Source organism: Phacochoerus africanus, chromosome 2 (genome assembly GCF_016906955.1).
Source record: "Phacochoerus africanus isolate WHEZ1 chromosome 2, ROS_Pafr_v1, whole genome shotgun sequence".
Classification (NCBI taxonomy): domain Eukaryota; kingdom Metazoa; phylum Chordata; class Mammalia; order Artiodactyla; family Suidae; genus Phacochoerus; species Phacochoerus africanus.
This window is the reverse complement of record NC_062545.1, coordinates 105,805,950-105,823,302: the sequence shown is the minus strand read 5'-3', so window position 1 is coordinate 105,823,302 and position 17,353 is coordinate 105,805,950. Positions and strand designations below refer to the sequence as shown.

General features: G+C 36.4%; 1 protein-coding gene across 3 annotated transcripts in view; it reads left to right on the top strand.

The window, feature by feature from the left end:
* MBD2 (methyl-CpG binding domain protein 2) overlaps positions 1 to 17,353 on the top strand; it is a 66,303-nt gene that overhangs the window by 17,542 nt on the left and 31,408 nt on the right. Inside the window, exons 3-4 of one of the 3 annotated variants that reach the window (XR_007132852.1) lie at positions 15,195 to 15,332; positions 16,339 to 16,462. Coding sequence is in view for 2 of the 3 variants with exons in the window: in XM_047765206.1 (XP_047621162.1) it covers positions 15,195 to 15,332; positions 16,322 to 16,342 (159 nt within the window). In the remaining variant the exon portion in view is untranslated. Of the gene's footprint in view, positions 1 to 15,194; positions 15,333 to 16,321; positions 16,463 to 17,353 lie in introns of those variants that run through there. The other 2 variants (XM_047765206.1, XM_047765193.1) reach the window with 2 other exon arrangements.

The following is a 17,353-nucleotide window of genomic DNA, read 5'->3' as shown; positions in this document are numbered from 1 at the left end:
TAAATATCAGGGTGCATGTATCTTTTTAAATTAGTGTTTTTATTTTTTTCAGCTATACAAACAGTGGAATTTTTAAAAAAGATTTTTATCTTGAAAGAATTAGGAATGTAATGAACAAAATAAACTTTGAAACAGGCTACATTGTATCTTATGTTGACTGATTATAAACTGATTTCAATATATCTTTTATATCAAAGGGGAGTTTACTGGGTGAATGTCTTCAGGTGTGTTTGGAAGGATATCTCTTGAAGATTTTTACAAAATGGTTTTTAATTCTTTTAGGATTGGTGGTTACAGTGGAGTGGGAATTGTCTTTTGATTGATATTTACTAAGGTTTCTGCAGTACCTATTCCTGCTTGTCTCAAGACTCAACTCTTAACCTTACCCTGCAAATCTGTATCATTCTTGATTATATTCTCCCTTACTGATTTTCTTGCCACTGCCATAGTTATTTCTAGCTGCTGCCTCTATCTCTTCATCTGATAAAGCAGAATTGAAATATTAAGTACGTTACTGAAGATGTTCCATTAGGTTAATGGAGAAAGACTATAGAGAAAGATTTGCAAGTCATCAACCTCGAGTCGATATTTGAAGTTGTGACCAGCTTTCTCAGAGCTTTACCACAAGGGAGACATTGTAGAGCAACACTGCCCTATAGCAGTTACTGTGACGATGGAAACCTTTTAGCCACCGGCCACATGTATCTACTGAGTCCTTGAAATGTGGCTAATGTAACTGAATAACTAAACTTTTGGTTTTATTTAATTAATTTCAATTTAAATGGACACATATCCCTAGCAGCTACCATACTGGACTCCACAATTCTACAATCATGCCTCACAATATGTAAATAAGACAACAAAACTTTTACTTGGAAAGCTGAATATTGTTTAGGTATTTATGCAGGCTATTCTTCTCCGAAGAGATGTTTAAAGGTTTTAGAGATATGATCCTTAACATTTTAAAAAGGAAGTTAGTTTCTTAAAAAGGTAAGTTTCTTTAAAAATTTAATTAGAAGTTCTCATTGTGGTACAGCGGAAACAAATCCGACCAGTATCCGTGAGGATGCAGGTTCGATCCCTGGCCTTGCTTAGCAGGTTAAGGATAACAGCATTGCTGTGAGCTGTGGTATAGGGCAGACCTGGCTCAGATCCCGAGTGGCTGTGGCTGTGGCTGTGGCTGTGGCATAGGCCAGCAGCTACAGCTTTGATTTGACCCCTAGACTAAGAACTTCTATAAGCCATGGGTGTGGCCCTAAAGAGCAAAAATAAATAAATACGTTTTTAAAAATTAAAAAAAATTAATTAGAGGATAGTCTAGGATTGGATAAAGAAGAGTAAGGTGATTCTTAGTGCAGGATATGTTTAAGGAAAACCATCTTTCACCCTTCAGTCTCTTAGGCCTGGTCTTCTTCCCTAGAGATAACTATTGTTAACTAGCTTTTTTGTTTTCTGTTTTTGGTATGTTCTCCCAGAGCTTCTGTGTATTTACAAGCGTGTTACACATATGTACATTTCTACCTCTCTCCTTATAAAATGGTTAGACTGCTCTTATGAAGCATGAATGAAGGGTGGAGAAAAGAGGACAGTATTAGGAAGAGAATGCACAATCAGGTAACATTATTATTGCTGTTTTATTTTTCCTTTGAAGGTTGAAAGAGGCCAGCTTGGAAGAAACCAGTAGAGAGTCAAGGAGGTGACTAATCTGAGTCCATGCTTTCAGGAGGCTCCATAGCAACCTTTGAACTATGTGTAATATTGTCTGTTGTGCATTTTTCTAAGGAGAGAGTCTGTCTTCAGCCTCTCAAAGGAAAATGTAGCTGGAAAAGTTAACTATTATTTTTTTCTTCTTTTTTTCCTTTTTTTAGGGCCTCACCTGCCGCATATGGAGGTTCCTGGGCTAGGGATCGAATCAGAGCTACAGCTGCTGGCCTACACCACAGCCACAGCAATGCCAGATCCAAGACGTATCTGCGACCGACACCATAGCTACTGGCAACACCGGATCCTTAACCCACTGAGTGAGGCCAGGGATGGAACCTGCAACCTCATGGTTCCTAGTCGGATTCATTTCTGCTGCGCCATGATGGGAACTCCAATAACTACTGTTTTAGAAGCAGGAAAGGAAGCAAGGCTTTGGCAGAAGATGTCAGGGACCAGCTCACTTGCTGTGGCTCAATTTAGGCCTTTTAAAACTGATTAGGAATTTTTCATTTATTGAAGCAGTACCTTATTGAGTGACTTATTTCTGTCCTAGGGACCCTATTGTCAAGGGTCCCTAAAGGGCCCTGTGCTAGGATCAGTCTAATTACCAGATGCTGGTACTTTGGTAAGAACTACCCCTTGACTTCTACCTTCCTAGAATCTTTCCATCCAGACTGAAAACAGAGACCTCATTCCTTCCATCAACATTCCTGGCCTGTAGAGAAAGTAACTAAAATCTTTCCCAAAGATGCTAGTGCTCTTTTCATCATTGTATTAAGCCATTGCTGAATGGAGGGTTTTCTGGTTTCTGTCTGTTGGATATAGTTGGGAGTGGAAAGGGCAGAGAGTAGATCACAGGTGAGGAGTCTAGCTTTTTTCTATTTTTCTTTTTTTGCTTTTTAGGGCCTCACCTTTGGTATATTGAAGTTCCCAGGCTAGGGGTCTAATCAGAACTACAGCTGTCTGTGCCACAGACACAGCAATGTGGGATCTGAACCACGTCTACCACCTACACCACTTGGCAATGCCAAATTCTTAACCCACTGAGCAAGGCCAGGGATCAAACCTGCATCCTCATGGATACTAGTTGGGCTCTTACCGCTGAGCCACAATGGAAATTTCTGAGTCTAGCATTTCTTAAAGTCCTTAAAAGGAATTACCAACTTCTCCCTTAAGTATGGCCTACTCCTGAGTACAGGTGTCTGTTAATTTGAAGTGAAATTGACAAAAGAAGTGAGGAGCAAGTTTTTGTTAATGATGATGACCTAGACATACATGATAATAGAAGTATTTCCTAGTTCTGCTTTGAATATAGAATTGACAGAATTTATTTATTTTGGATGGGAAAGATAAGATTCAGGCGTGAGCCCTTTGATTTTAGATAGGTTGAGTGACTAGATGGACTGGGTTGCCATTCACTGAGATTATCTTAGTAATAGGTGAATACAATGAATTAAACTTTGAATATGCAGAGTTTGAGATGCTAATTAAATATCCAAATGGAGATGTCATGTTGTGTGTGCAGTAGGTATACTAATTGAGAGATGTGGGCTGGAAGGTCATTAGCACATAGGTAGTATTCCATGTAATGGGACTGGAGGTTATAGGTAGGTAGGTAGCTAGATAGAAGAATCCAGAACCAAGGTCTGAGAAAATCCAATAATTAGAATTTGGTTATAATAGAAGGAACAAGCAGAGTGGATTGTGAAAGAATGGCTAGTAAGGTGGGAAAGATATGGGAGAGGAGAATGTTTCAAAAAGGAGAGTGGTCATTTACATTGATTGCCACTGAAAAGTTGGAGGAAGATGAATTTCCACTGAATTTGGCAGCATGAAGGTTATTAATACCTTGATAACAGTAGTTTCTTCTAACTGGAAGAGAAGCCAGTTAGATTGGGCTGAAAGTGGATGAGAGTTAAAATTGGTCAGTATGGACAATTCTTTGAATAAATTTTCTTGTCTAAGAAGGAGAATCACTAGATGGTAGGTGAAACAGATGCTTATTTGGCTAATCTCCCCTTTTAAAGACTGGAAAGGTAAAGAATGGGGTCTGTAGCATAAGTGGGAAAACCATAGGGTTCAAGAAAGTTAAGCACATTTGTAGTGTCATGACAATGATGTTATACCTAGAATCTGTACTTCATAGAGGAATGCAAAAGAGATTGTAGAAGAGTAAGAAAATAGGTCAGGGTAGCTTGGGGTTATCAGATACAACTTAGAATAGATTTACAAGGAGATCCTGCCGAGTAGCATTGAGAACTATGTCTAGATACTCATATTGCAACAGAACAAAGGGTGGGGAAAAAATGTATACATGTAAGAGCAACTTGATCCCCATGCTGTACAGCGGGAAAAAAAAAAAAAAAAGAAAATAGGTCAGGCAATGGGTAGGAGTTGTTGATGGGTTCAAAGAACACAGAAGGCAATTGTGAGTTGCATGGATAGGAAGTAGAATTTGGAGCACTGGATGCTTGATTGAGTTATTGCACATGATGTAGTTACTAGTGTTGGCAAGCCTGTGACTATAATGTTAGGTGGGTGAGGTTGGGTAGAATAGGTTAAAGGACTCAGGATGTTGGGTGAATTGTCCACAGGGTATTGAGGTCTGCAAGAATGAGGATAAGAGTTGCGGTGGAGAGGAAGACATGGAAAAGAAATGAAGTGAATGAAAGAGAAAGAGAGGCTGGGGGTGGGGGAAGTAGAGAGTAGTATAGTCAGATCCTATGAGCTTCAGAGGAGCTTCTGTTTTTGAAGGAGGAAAATGGAAAAATGACTTGAGGAAAAAAGGGGAGAAAGGAGGAAACTAACTTATACCACTTCCTAGCCTTTATATATGTAGTTGTAAGAGAAAAAAAGAAGAAGCCTTCATTTAAGAGAACTTGAGGGAGATAGGATCTTTGAGGGACAGCCAAGCTTCGGTAAGGCCAGGAACTGGAGAGAATGTTCAGAGAAAATATTGAGGTTACAGTAGACCCTACTGATGAATAATTCAAGAGTATATAGTGTAAGGATGGGGGCATGGGATGGGCAAGGCTAGGAGGTTGGATCTAGTCATGTTGATGACTCTAATTTTTAAGATATGAAATACAATAGGATAGAAAATCCCATTTAGTACGAGTAAGTAGTTTAACTTTAGTGTTACACACATACTTGTGTATACTGAGTCATAGTGTTAAGTATATATTTCTATCCTTAGTGGAAGTCAAAGTTGGAGAGCCATTGAACTATGGGGTGAATGTACAGAGTATTTTAGTGATGAATACTGGGTTGTGACGTATGATCTGAGGGACTTGGCTGTTTGGTTATTGTGAAGATAGGATGTGGGGTGCGATGGCGTTAATTTTGATAATTGCTAGAGCAGAGTACGCCAACAGTTGAAATAGTATATGTGTACCTCTGCTGGATACCTATTATAAATGAACTTGGAAGAACTTTCTTAGGCAAGTAGAACCTATCTGGAAGTCTGAACCCCCAAAGAACTGGCTTTATTCCTGCCTTAATTCTCAGCGTTCTATGTGAGTGATATGTTATAGGACTTCTCAGCAGAGTAGGGGCTCTTTATACTCCTTTGCTTACCTCCCCAAGCTTATTCTCCCTGAGGGAGAATAGTTTTACCATTGGGGCAAGCCGAATTCTCACCAAAGTTTTTGTAATCCAAAGTTGATTAGTTCTGTTCATTTACAAGTTAATATTATTTCTACCAATTAAACATTCTAACTTAACCAAGAGATCACCTGTCTCATCTCTATAACTTACCTATTGACATCCTATTAATTGACCTTACACTTTGCCTCAAGGTTTTAATCTCCCTACCAGTCTCTGTCTAGAACCACTGTGCTAAATTTTAGGTTATTTTTCTATACAGATACAACATTTTTATAGCAAGTAGGTTGCAGTGAAATAATCTTAAATTTTCAGATCCATAACCAAAGAATATTTTTCCTGAACCATAGCTAAGAGAAACATAGCGTGCTTTCTGCCAGTATGTGTTGTTTGTTTTGATGTCCTAATCTCATGTTGCAGTCTGCTGAGTTATAAATTCTTTGTACTCTTTATTTCCTTTTATTTCATGATGTAACGTCATTATAATTGACAGTGACTTTGCCAAAAACACCATCTGTAGACTGAAGATTTTTTTCCCATGGGATGCTTGTTTAGGACTGGCTGGCTAACTCAGAGAAACACACTGGCTGTACATCTATAAGCATAACTTCATGTTAAATAGTAATAAATCAAACAAATCTGGGAATTATTTTTCCTTGGCAAACTTGTGTGTAATGCAGATGACTATTTCAATAATTTTGACATGGATATTGTAGGCTGTATTAAGTCAATATTGTCCACTTAGGTAGCACGTGTAAGTTTAAGGCTGAAATGTGACTGTTCAAGAGTAAAGGCTGCATAATACAAGACCTTACATGTAACAGACATTTTATGCATCATTTATTCCACAGAAACTTTTTAAAGCATATTCTGTGTGCTCAGGCATTGTTCCAGATTCTGGAAAGACATTAGAGGTAGTTTTTATGTTTGTGAAGTGTATTATTCTAGTGGGGTGACAAACTAATACACAGTTTAAATATTAAATGCTACGTGGTAAAGTAAGTTAAGAATGGTTGAGATTGACTAGGTAGCTATTTTAGGCTGAGTGATCAGGAAAGTTTTCTTTGAGGGCATGATTTTTAGGCCAACATCTGAATGATGACTCAGCTCTACAAAGAACCAGAGGGAAAAGTGTTCCAAGCAGAGGGCCTAGCCAGTGCAAAATCCTTAAGGCAGGGTATGTTTAGCATATGAGAGTAGAAAGTTGACCATGGTGGCTGGAGGTGAGTGAGTGGAAGAGGATTCCTAGGTGGGGTCAGGCAAGCAGACAAACCTAATCATAGGACTTGGCAAGCCACCATAGGAATGGTACGGAATGCTATTTGTGGACTTTATTTAGGGAGCAATATGATTACTTTGCTGCTGTGTGGAGAATGTACTGTAGAGGTGCAGAAGTAGAAGGTGACGGCCAGTTACAACAGGAGGCTTTTGTCTTTATTCAGGCAGGGATGATGGTGACTTGGCCAGTGCTCACTGAATAAATAAAGGATAAGATGGAGCAGGAGACACTAAGACTTCAGTTTACCTTTGAACAACATGGTTAAGCTACATGCACCCACTTACATGTAGATTTTTTTTCAGTAGTAGATACTGGAGTACTATACAACCAGCAATTGGTTGAACCTGCGGATGCAGAACTACGAATCCAGAGAACCGTGTCAACTATAAATTATATGCACATTTTCATTTGCACAGAGGGTTGATGCCCCAAACTCCCACGTAGTTCAAGGGTCAACTGTATTTAGTATTCCAAAGAACTTCTAATTTTCTCATATGCAGAAATAGCCTTAATAAATAAGCAAAAAATAGTTATTTGTCTTTAGCTGATAAATGAAGATAACTGATAAGTTGTTATCAACTAACAGCACTGGTCCATTTTTTGGCTAATTTGAGCTAGGTATTTAGATATGGATTGGATAAAGATTGCTGGGAAGCAAAAAAGCAGAACTTGAGCCATGTTAGCAAATAGACTTGCTAATGAGAATAGTTTCTTTTGTATGAGAGTAAGTTTAGCATGTTCTAAGTGCGTCAAAGGTATCCAAGTGTAATAGACTTTTTGAGAGGGTCTTTGCTTGGTTTTTGTGCTAATAATGAAGAAAGATTTGGGGATATAGTTGCCCATGGTATGGTTTTGTCAAGACTTATTTTGGATACCTGGATTTCTGTTGATGATTGAATCAGTTTCACTAAGTTTATAGGTCCTGAAGAGTTACCTGACTTTCTAGACTAGCTCAACCAGAAAATCAAACCCTACAGAAAACGATTTGTGTGACTATTTCCATAATTCTAAGGATGTGTACTCAGCTAATGCCAACCCAGATATAAAGGAGGTAATGGATTCCATGCAGTAGATGCCTTAATTTGAGTAGAGCTGCCCTAGGTATCTGGTTGAAACTCAGTATCTTTTGCATCAGTCCTTTTATGACCTCATCTGAACTAAAGCTCCAAGAAGTTATTTTTCAAACAAAGCTCTTCAAAACTTGCTTTCAGTGATGAATTTTGAAGTTCCACGTCTTTAGTTAACTGCAAGTATACGTCTTTTTTTAATGAACTCAAAGGGTAGTCCACCCATAATAAAAAATAATATTTTAAAAAATATTCCATTGGTCTCTTTCAAAAGTAATATTGTATTTCTCATTTAGGATACTACATGAAGTGCTTTTTCAGTACAAAATCCCAGATCCCAGATAATATTTTTCTTTACTTTTTGCAGAAAACTGTGAAGGTTGCACAACCTTGAGAATATATTAAAACCCACTGAATCATATACTTTAAAATGGTGAATTTTATGGTGTGTGAATTATATAAAAAACTGAAGGATATAAAGCACTTCCCATGTTGACTTTTGCTTTTTGTGGAAAGGCATTAGCCGTTGGCTACTGTGCATATTCTGGAGCAAATCTAATGTGACTTTTTGAGGACAATCTTGGTTCAACCTAAAGATATATTTAGGCTCCCCTTTGTGTCAGCCAGGGGCAGGGTGTCCTTATGACAAGTTTCTAATTTTCAATAGTATGTTCAATAACATATTAGTGCTAATAATAGAAATAGCTGCTATTTATTCAGAATTTATGTGCCAACATGACTATAAACTACAAAATTATTTTGTTAATTGTCGTCTTCTCCCCACCTCAAGAATGTAAGTTCTGAGGGGTTTTGGTATTTTGTGAATGGCTGTACATCCAGCATGCAATCAGTACCTGGCAGATGGTAGGCACTAGATATTTGCTCATTGACTGGTTGAATGAAACCTGTATTAGCAGCATCATCATACATGCATTGCCTTGTTTGATCTTTTGTTATTGTTGTTACCTACATTTACAGATGAAGAAAGTGACCTTAGAAAAAAAAAACAGTCTTTGTTTCTCAAATTGGGGCATGAGTATTTCTTGGGGGTATGTAAAGCCACAATATTAAAATGATACTTGGAAGTGTACAGTTTTTTTTTTCTTTTTTCATTTGTGTGCATGTTTGAGGTATAGTTGCTATGCAATATTGTATGTTAGAGGTGTACAATATAGTGATTCACTTTTTAAAGGTTATACTCTATAGTTATTATAAAATACTGGCTATATTTCCCGTATTATACAAAATACCCTTGTAGCTTATTTTATACCTAATGGTTTGTACCTCTCAATCCCCTCCCCTTTCGTTACCCCTCCCCCTTTCCCTCTCCCCACTGGTAACTATTGGTTTGTTCTTTATTATCTATGAGTCTGCTTCTTTCTTATTATATTTACTAGTTTGTTAGATTTTTTAGATTCTGTTAAATAAGTGATATCATACAGTTTTTGTCTTACTCTGACTTATTTCACTTAGCATAATATCCTCCAAGCCCATCCCTGTTGCTGCACTTGACAAAATTTTGTTTTTTATGGCTGAGTAATAGTCTTTTGGAGATGTCCAATTTTATTTGTGCATTCGGGGTAGGTAGAGCAACATTTTTACATTAAAACAAACATGGCTAATTTCTACAATGCAAAATTTGCATGAGTTTTTATGATAAAATCAATCTTCTAGGTTCTTTTTATAGAATACGTACAATTCTGAGCTGTCATATTCTCAAAGCTAGGCTGAGAAAAGTGGTATTTAGAATATATAGTTTACGTTACCCTGTTCAGACTGTGCAATGTGAAGGCTTTACATGGTATCCACAGCATGGTTGGTTTTTATGTCCTTAGCTTCTGTGAATATATCTGAGATAGAGAGGTACAGGCTCTTTTTTCCCCAGTTCCCCTTGTATAGTCAGCCTTCTCCTATTTTACAGAAGAATAGCACTCTTTTCACTTATCTGCAATTTTACCATGGTATAAAATGTTTGATCTCTCTTGGTAATTGTCAAGTCTTTGTGCAGGTACAAGTTTTGTCTGCAATAAAATTTACAGATGATTTAATGTAGATGTCAATTATTGAAATTTTTGATGATTCACTATGTGATGTTTTGATTTATATCTCAAAAGAAGTCCAAAGAATTGGGTTACAGGCTAAAAACTATTCATTTACGTAAACAAGGTTTCGTAGTATTACATCTATTAAAACATGAGAAATAGGAGTAGAACTGATGTTAAATCTTGCTCTTTTCTAGCAATTAGTAATATTCATCTAAGGCCCTGAAGTTAATTTTTAAGTAAAAAATTATTTTCATGTATATATATATATATATATAGTCTATCTCATGCTTAATAATTATTAAAGTGTATAATTTATCATTTTTGATCAGTTAGATACTAACAGTTATAATAAACCAGAAGAAAAATGTTTTCTCAGTAAGAGATTTATGGTCACAGAAGGTTAAAAAAACAAACAAACCTATGATATATGAATGATTAATTAAAGATTTTCAAGTTTAAAATAAGGAATAATTCTGTAAGTGGAATTATTAATTTCAAAGGAAAAAAGTGAAATAAAATGTATTACTGTTGAAGAGTTTGTTCATGTATACATGGTTGATGGTGGGTATATTTAGATTTTTGTTAGATACATTTTAGCATGATATAACAGTTTATCATTAAAGTATAAGTATTTAAAATACCTTAGTAAGTTTATCTTCCACAACTCTTTACCTTAAAATAAATACTTCAAAATGTAGATGGGGGTATATATATTCAAAAAATAATTAGGGGATAGGAATGAAACAGTATTTGAAAACTACTGGTTTATGACACATGCTTTTCATCACCTCTTTACTCTCTTTTCTGTGTTAGATCACTAAAAGGCTACAATGATAATCAGACCACACTAGTTTAGTCCTTTTCAGAATCATCTTTTCAGAATCATGTTCTTGACTTTTATGGAAGGTCACTGGAAAAAAGAAAAAGCATTTGAAATCTCCTTAATATTTGTTATGATGTTAATTGTCTTTAATTTTTTTCTAGATTTATATTATACCAGGACAGCTTTTATTTTCCTCATTAATTGGTATGCTTCCTCCTTTCTGACCATGATATCTATGTAATTTAATGTTTCTTTTTTCACCCACACCCCTGGTGTGGAAAGTTAAGATCCACATTTGATGCTCAGTTCTAGTATCAATCACTATTAACCTTTCCAAATAAATTTTTCTCCTTGTCTTTGACTTAAAAATTTTTTTTAATTAATTTTTATTGCATATTGGTTTTTTTTAGAGTTTCAGGAGCCATCTCAGATATTTATTGGAAAGAGATGAGTTCAAAAAGTGAAAAAAAATTATTTTTGTGTTCATCCAAGGGGTATAGAACAAACCCTCAAAAATTGAGTTATTTGAATAGTTCCAGCTTAATATACGCATTATTATAAAATACAGTAAATTTTGATTTGAGCGATAGACCGTATACTAAGATGATTTATCAAATGTTGGAAACTTTTAAGTATAGAATGTGTGTGTTTGTCAGTTTAACTTTATGATATAAGGAACTTATTCATTTTATTGTATACTGAAAGGGAAGATTTCAAGTATATGAATAGTTTTAATCTTGCCCCATAAAAATAGTTTGCTTTATAACTCCCAAGTTTATGGAAAATTGTAGTTATTTAGAAAAATACAAATAACTGGGCGTGAATTAACAGTGACTCTTTGGAGTTCCCGTCCTGGCTCAGCAGTTAATCTGACTAGCATCCATGAGGATGCAGGATCGATCCCTGGCCTTGCTCAGCGGCTTAAGGATCTGGCATTGCCCTGAGCTGTGGTGTAGGTCGCAGACGTGTCTCTGATCCTGCGTGGCTGTGGCTCTGGCCTAGGTTGGCAGCTATAGCTCCGATTCGACCCCTAGCCGGGGACCTCCATATGCTGCAGGTGTGGCCTTAAAAGACAAAAACCAAAGCAAAACAAAACAAAACAAAAAACAGTGGCTCTTTGACAATCCTCAGGGGGAGGTAATTTAAAAACAGTGTTTTTATGGAACAGTTTCTGGGAAAACCAGTTAGTCCAGCTTTTTAGTCTAGTCAACATGATACTGTTATGGAAAACAAAATTAATTAGTTAAAAATTCTGTCTTCAGAGCTTCCAGACCAGTTAAAGGAGGATGGCCCCCCCCCCACCGAAAAAAAACAAAATAAGATCAAGTGAAGAGCAATACAGTACACTCTTGGTAATCTCATTCCACTCCCCTGGGGAATGAACTGTCTCATTGTTAGACAGTAGAAGTTAATGGTATACTTTGAATATTTCTAGCCAAAATTTTTCTTCTAATTTCCATTTTTATCTTTAATTAAAAATTTTTTATTGGAGTTTAGTGGACTTCAATGTTGTGTTTCAGGTGTACAGCAAAATGAATCAGTTTTACATATATGTATGTCTGTTCCTTTTTCCCAGGTAGGTTACTATGGAGTACTGAGTAGGTTTCCCTGTGCTATATATTTCCCTATGCTGTGTGGTTTTTGTTAATTATCTAATTTATATAGAGTAGTGTATACTGTCTATGTTATTCCCATCCTAGTTTATCCCTCCTGAGATATACTGCTTTTAACCAAAAGATTTCTGTAAGAGGAATACTGTTTTCATCAGGCCAAACTAAGGTTTAAGAAATGCAATAAAATTGAAATTCCCTGAACTAATAATGCATCATCTCTCTTAATTTTTATTTATTGTACCACAAACATAAGTTAATGAAAAAACTATCAACATTACCATTGTAGCACCAATAGTTTTACACTTTCCATGCTTCTTTCCAGTCTTTGTGGATTCAGGATTTTATAGTTTAAAATAGTTTAGACTGGTGGAGTTCCTGTCATGGTGCAGTGGAAATGAATCCGACTAGGAACCATGAGTTTGAGGGTTTGATCCCTGGTCTCGCCCAGTGGGTTAAGGATCTGGTGTTGCCATGAGCTGTGGTGTAGGTCACAGACGCGGCTCTGATCCGCGTTGCTGTGGTTCTGGCGTAGGCCAGTGGCTACAGCTTGGGTTAGACCCCTAGTCTGGGAACCTCCATTTGCCGTGGGTGTGGCCCTAAAAATACAAAAGACAAAAATAAATAAATAAATAAATAAACAAACAAACAAACAAACAAACAAACTAGTACCTTCTGCCTGCAGGCATCCTTTGTAACAATGAGAATCTTAACAATGAGAGTCTACTTATGCCATGTTTGTTCTAATACCAGTAGAGTATGTTGTTCTTTATTAACAAAAACATTAAAACCAAAAGGTATTGTTTAGTGGCAGTACTAATTATAACTAATTAGTGACAGGAGAAGTTCTTGGTGAGCTTTTAGGTGTTAAGCTTCTTTAGGATCGAATATTGACCATGTTATAGGTTGCGGGCTTCACTTAGGTACTCAGAAGGCTCTAGATGTTATAAGTCCGAGGAGTCCAAACCTTCTGTGTGTCACAGAATTACCACGAGAGCTTTGAAAACTACACATTCCTGGGCCTCACACTTTTTAGAGTTGACATCCTAAGTGGTTATTTTGCAGCCTGTCAGCCAAGTTTATACACCTCTAAATCATTGTTTTTGGGAAACCACAAAGTTAAAGTGCCTGACAAATAATATTGTTAGAATTATTTAAGATGAATATATCTCTTAAAGGTAAGTAAGTACATTGGGAGAAAATTGAGTGAGAAAGAAATGACAGGCATGCCTAGTATGTACAGAAGAGTATGTGTATGTTTGTGTGTGTTGGGGGGGTAGAGGTAGAGCACATTTAATAGTCCAAATAATACCGTAATTATAATAATGGTCAAATTAATTTATTGTGATCCTTACCTTTCTAGCCATCCTAAATAAGCAGAGATCACAAACTCAATACCTAAGGGCTCAGATAGGCCTTGCAAATGTGAGCTGAGGACTTCTGCAAAATGAAAACCCATCTCTAGTGCAGCCATTACTAATCAGTCATAGTCTGTTTTGGCCAAATCAGGCCAGAGTTCTGTATCTTTGAGTTTTTTTTTTTTGTCTTTTTGTTGTTGTTATTGTTGTTGTTGTTGTTGCTATTTCTTGGGCCGCTCCCGCGGCATATGGAGGTTCCCAGGCTAGGGGTTGAATCGGAGCTGTAGCCACCGGCCTATGCCAGAGCCACAGCAACGCGGGATCCGAGCCGCGTCTGCAACCTACACCACAGCTCACGGCAACGCCGGATCGTTAACCCACTGAGCAAGGGCAGGGACCGAACCCGCAACCTCATGGTTCCTAGTCGGATTCGTTAACCACTGTGCCACGACGGGAACTCCCTGTATCTTTGCGTTTTTAAGAGAAGCTAGAATTCTGGATTTTATGTAAATTTTATTCGTAGATGTTGGCTTAGTTTACTAAAGAGACTAAAAACTGAACAAAACACATCTATGAGTTAGACTTGGTCTCCCTGCCACCAAATTGCAGTCTTTGTTTTAGAGATGTGGTTGTCCAAGTTTGGTCCCTGGACCAGCAGTATCAGCATTACCTGGACCTTAATAGAAATGGAAATTCCCAGGCCCTACCATAGACATCCTGAATCAGAATTTCTGGGAGTGATGCTCGGTAATCTGTGTCTTAATAAGCCCTCTGGGGGATTTTGATGCATGCTTAAGTTTGAGAATCACTTTTTTTGAATCTGGACATTGATGTAATTTTCATTTGGAGATAAAGAGAAAAGTTAATAAGCCTGTAGCCAGTATATTTCTATCCTAAAAAATCTGATGTATTTCATTTTCAGGTATATATGACTATTTTTTTCCCCAGAATCAATACACAATGATTAAGTCACATTTTATTTTTTTTTCCTTTTTACCCATCCCCACCTATTGTTAGAACAACAAATCAACTTAAGAGCCATTCTGTGCCACCTCTTCATTACATCGGAGCACATCTCACATTTTTTTTATTGGTTGATTAAAAGTGTATAAGTATGTTGCCTTCCTATCTGAAACTTCAATTTTGTTTCTTTTTTAAAAGTATTAAATATGCTATAAAATATTAAAAGTAAAGAATATTTCCTTATTTTGTTACCTTTTTCTAAATTGAGCTCTTTGCAGGAATTAGAACTTGCGTTTTTAATCATCTTTTTAATGTAAAGGGGAAGGTTAACTTAATGTGGTTTTATTTAAGCCTGGCCTCCGAACAGCTGATGAGATTGTTTATATTTTAATGGCCAAGTACACCATTATTTTCCTCCATTCTCAAAATGTAGAAATGATTGCCTTCCTGATTATTGTCATGAAAGCCTTCCTTCCTTTTTTATAACCCGGTCTTAAATGTATTTGTTCGCTTAAGAGTTCTGAGTATCCCGCTAATCGAATTATGAATTTTATATAGAAAATTTTCTTACCTTTAAAAAATACAAGAAGCTTTTTATTATGAGAAAACTTAAGTCTTACATAAATATTTAAAATGTACTTCAGAGTATTTAAAATGCTGATATTGAGAAGTTTCAAATAATCCAACTTAAAGTAATAAAAAATAATTATATTTGTTAATTAAAACATGCTTATGTCCACAGGGTAAACCGGACTTGAATACCACATTGCCAATTAGACAAACAGCATCAATTTTCAAACAACCAGTAACCAAAGTCACAAATCATCCTAGTAATAAAGTGAAATCAGATCCACAGCGAATGAATGAACAGCCACGTCAGGTAAGGATCTAATTGGTTTTCCAGTCTTATTTTTCAGAGATTCTGGTAGCTTTACCAGATCTAGTTCAAGTAAACTCTGATTAAAATGGAATATATTTGGAAAGAACACTGTTTTATATCCTAGGCTGTTACATGAATGCTGGAGAATAATACAATATTTGGGTAAAATGTTTTAAGAAAAAAATTTAGAAACCTAAAATTAATATTATGGACTACAGTTTTATGCCTTTGTGTGGTAATGTACATCAGACTTGGTTCTGCTCTTCTTAGTTTTTTAAAGATTATCTTTCCAGGGATGAAATTTCCTAAGGGGATGAAGCCTGCAGTTTGTGTTGCTTAGTTTAAAAATATTTCCTATTATTTGGAAACTATTTTTTGTTCTGATTTCTTATTACATGAAAGCAGCCCCTCCCCTTTTGGAAAACAGTAGTATATAAACTTTGTCAATATGGTATATTGTCCTGTGACTTCCATTTTTGTATAAATTGCATTTATTTTTCTCTTTCTTTATTGCTTTAAGCTGTATTCCACCAGAATCTTTTCCTAGAAAAAGAGTATTATCTGAAAGGCCTCCCTGCTGCGTAATAATGCCACATAGCCAGGGAGGGAGACTTGACAAAACGCTTAAACTTTCCAAGTAGTCTTGCTTACTCACTCCCTAATTGTGGTCGAAAAGTTTAGGTACTTCGTGAAATTTTCTTAGCATTTGGGGTGAGGGATTGGAGGGAGGAACATCTGTGCATTTTTTTCTGTCCTTTTCTGCCTCCTCCCACTTAAGGATTAGAAACACTGATTTACCTACGACCATTATCTTTTGCTCTCAAATTCCCCTTTCATATGTCTCACTCCACCTTTTCATTTGAATTTTGTTTTTCACTAGTCCCTCAAGTGTCTCATCTCCAGACTTCATAAAGGATTGGGCCAAAACTTTCAGACAGTTGCTCTAGAAGAAACTACATAAAGAAATTCAGTTCCCACATCCTCTGTAGTGTTTTTTCCTCTTCAGGTGAGCCAGGAAAACAGAAGATATTTGGAGCCACATTGGATCAGCATCTTGCTATAGATGTCTCAAGATTTGAAGTTCTAAACTTGCTTTACTGTTGGTCCCCAAGAGATTCAACAGGGGCCATGTAAGTGTATCACATCCAATATAAAAGATGCGTACCTGCATGTGCCTTTAGGCTCTTGTCACCACTTAGGTTTTCTTTGGGCTGTTCAGCTTTCTGTACCAGGCTTGTCCCTTCTGTTTTACTATTGCCCCCAGCAATAGTCCCCAAACCACCAGCAGTTTTAGTATATTCATTACAGCAGGGAAGAAATTCTACCATTCTGAACTTTGCCCACCTTGACAAAGCCATTCCCTGATTGTATTCTTTCTTAGATACTGTCTCCGGTCTTGAACATCTTGTCCTTTGGCTTTTTGGTGATTTTAAAATCATTTCCTTGTAAAGATTTTTATTAATTGAAAATTTTGAAAGTGTGTAATTGGGTAAGAGAGTTTGCTTCAAAAAGCCCAAAAGATAAAGAAAGTGGAGTAACTAATAATATTAGTTCCATGTTGAAAATTTGAGTTGTCTTATTGAGAACAGATAGCATTTAGTAGATTTTTATCCTCATCTTTTCCTTGCCAGATCAGTATGGTCTAAAACAAGTATTGTGGTTAAACACCAACTGAGTTAGCAAATTATGGTCATTTTAATAGTAATTTGTTTTCTGCACCTAAATTCAGTCACAGGTTTTTAAAACTGTAATAATTATACTTACTGTGTGTTTATCTGGCTACAGAGATATTGGTAACCTAGATTTTTAAAGTTGAAGTAACCAGATTGGTTTGCTCCTTATTCTTTGGTGTGTTGAGTAGTTTTACTTTTTCCTTCTTTAATTAAGGCTTATCAGATTGTCCTCAAATGAAAAGAATATGTCAAAAAAGCTAAATCGCCCCCCAGCCCCCAAAACTCCACTTAGGTCATTTTAACCCCAGATTTTTTGAGGGTTTTATCATCATTTTAGATTTCACAGAC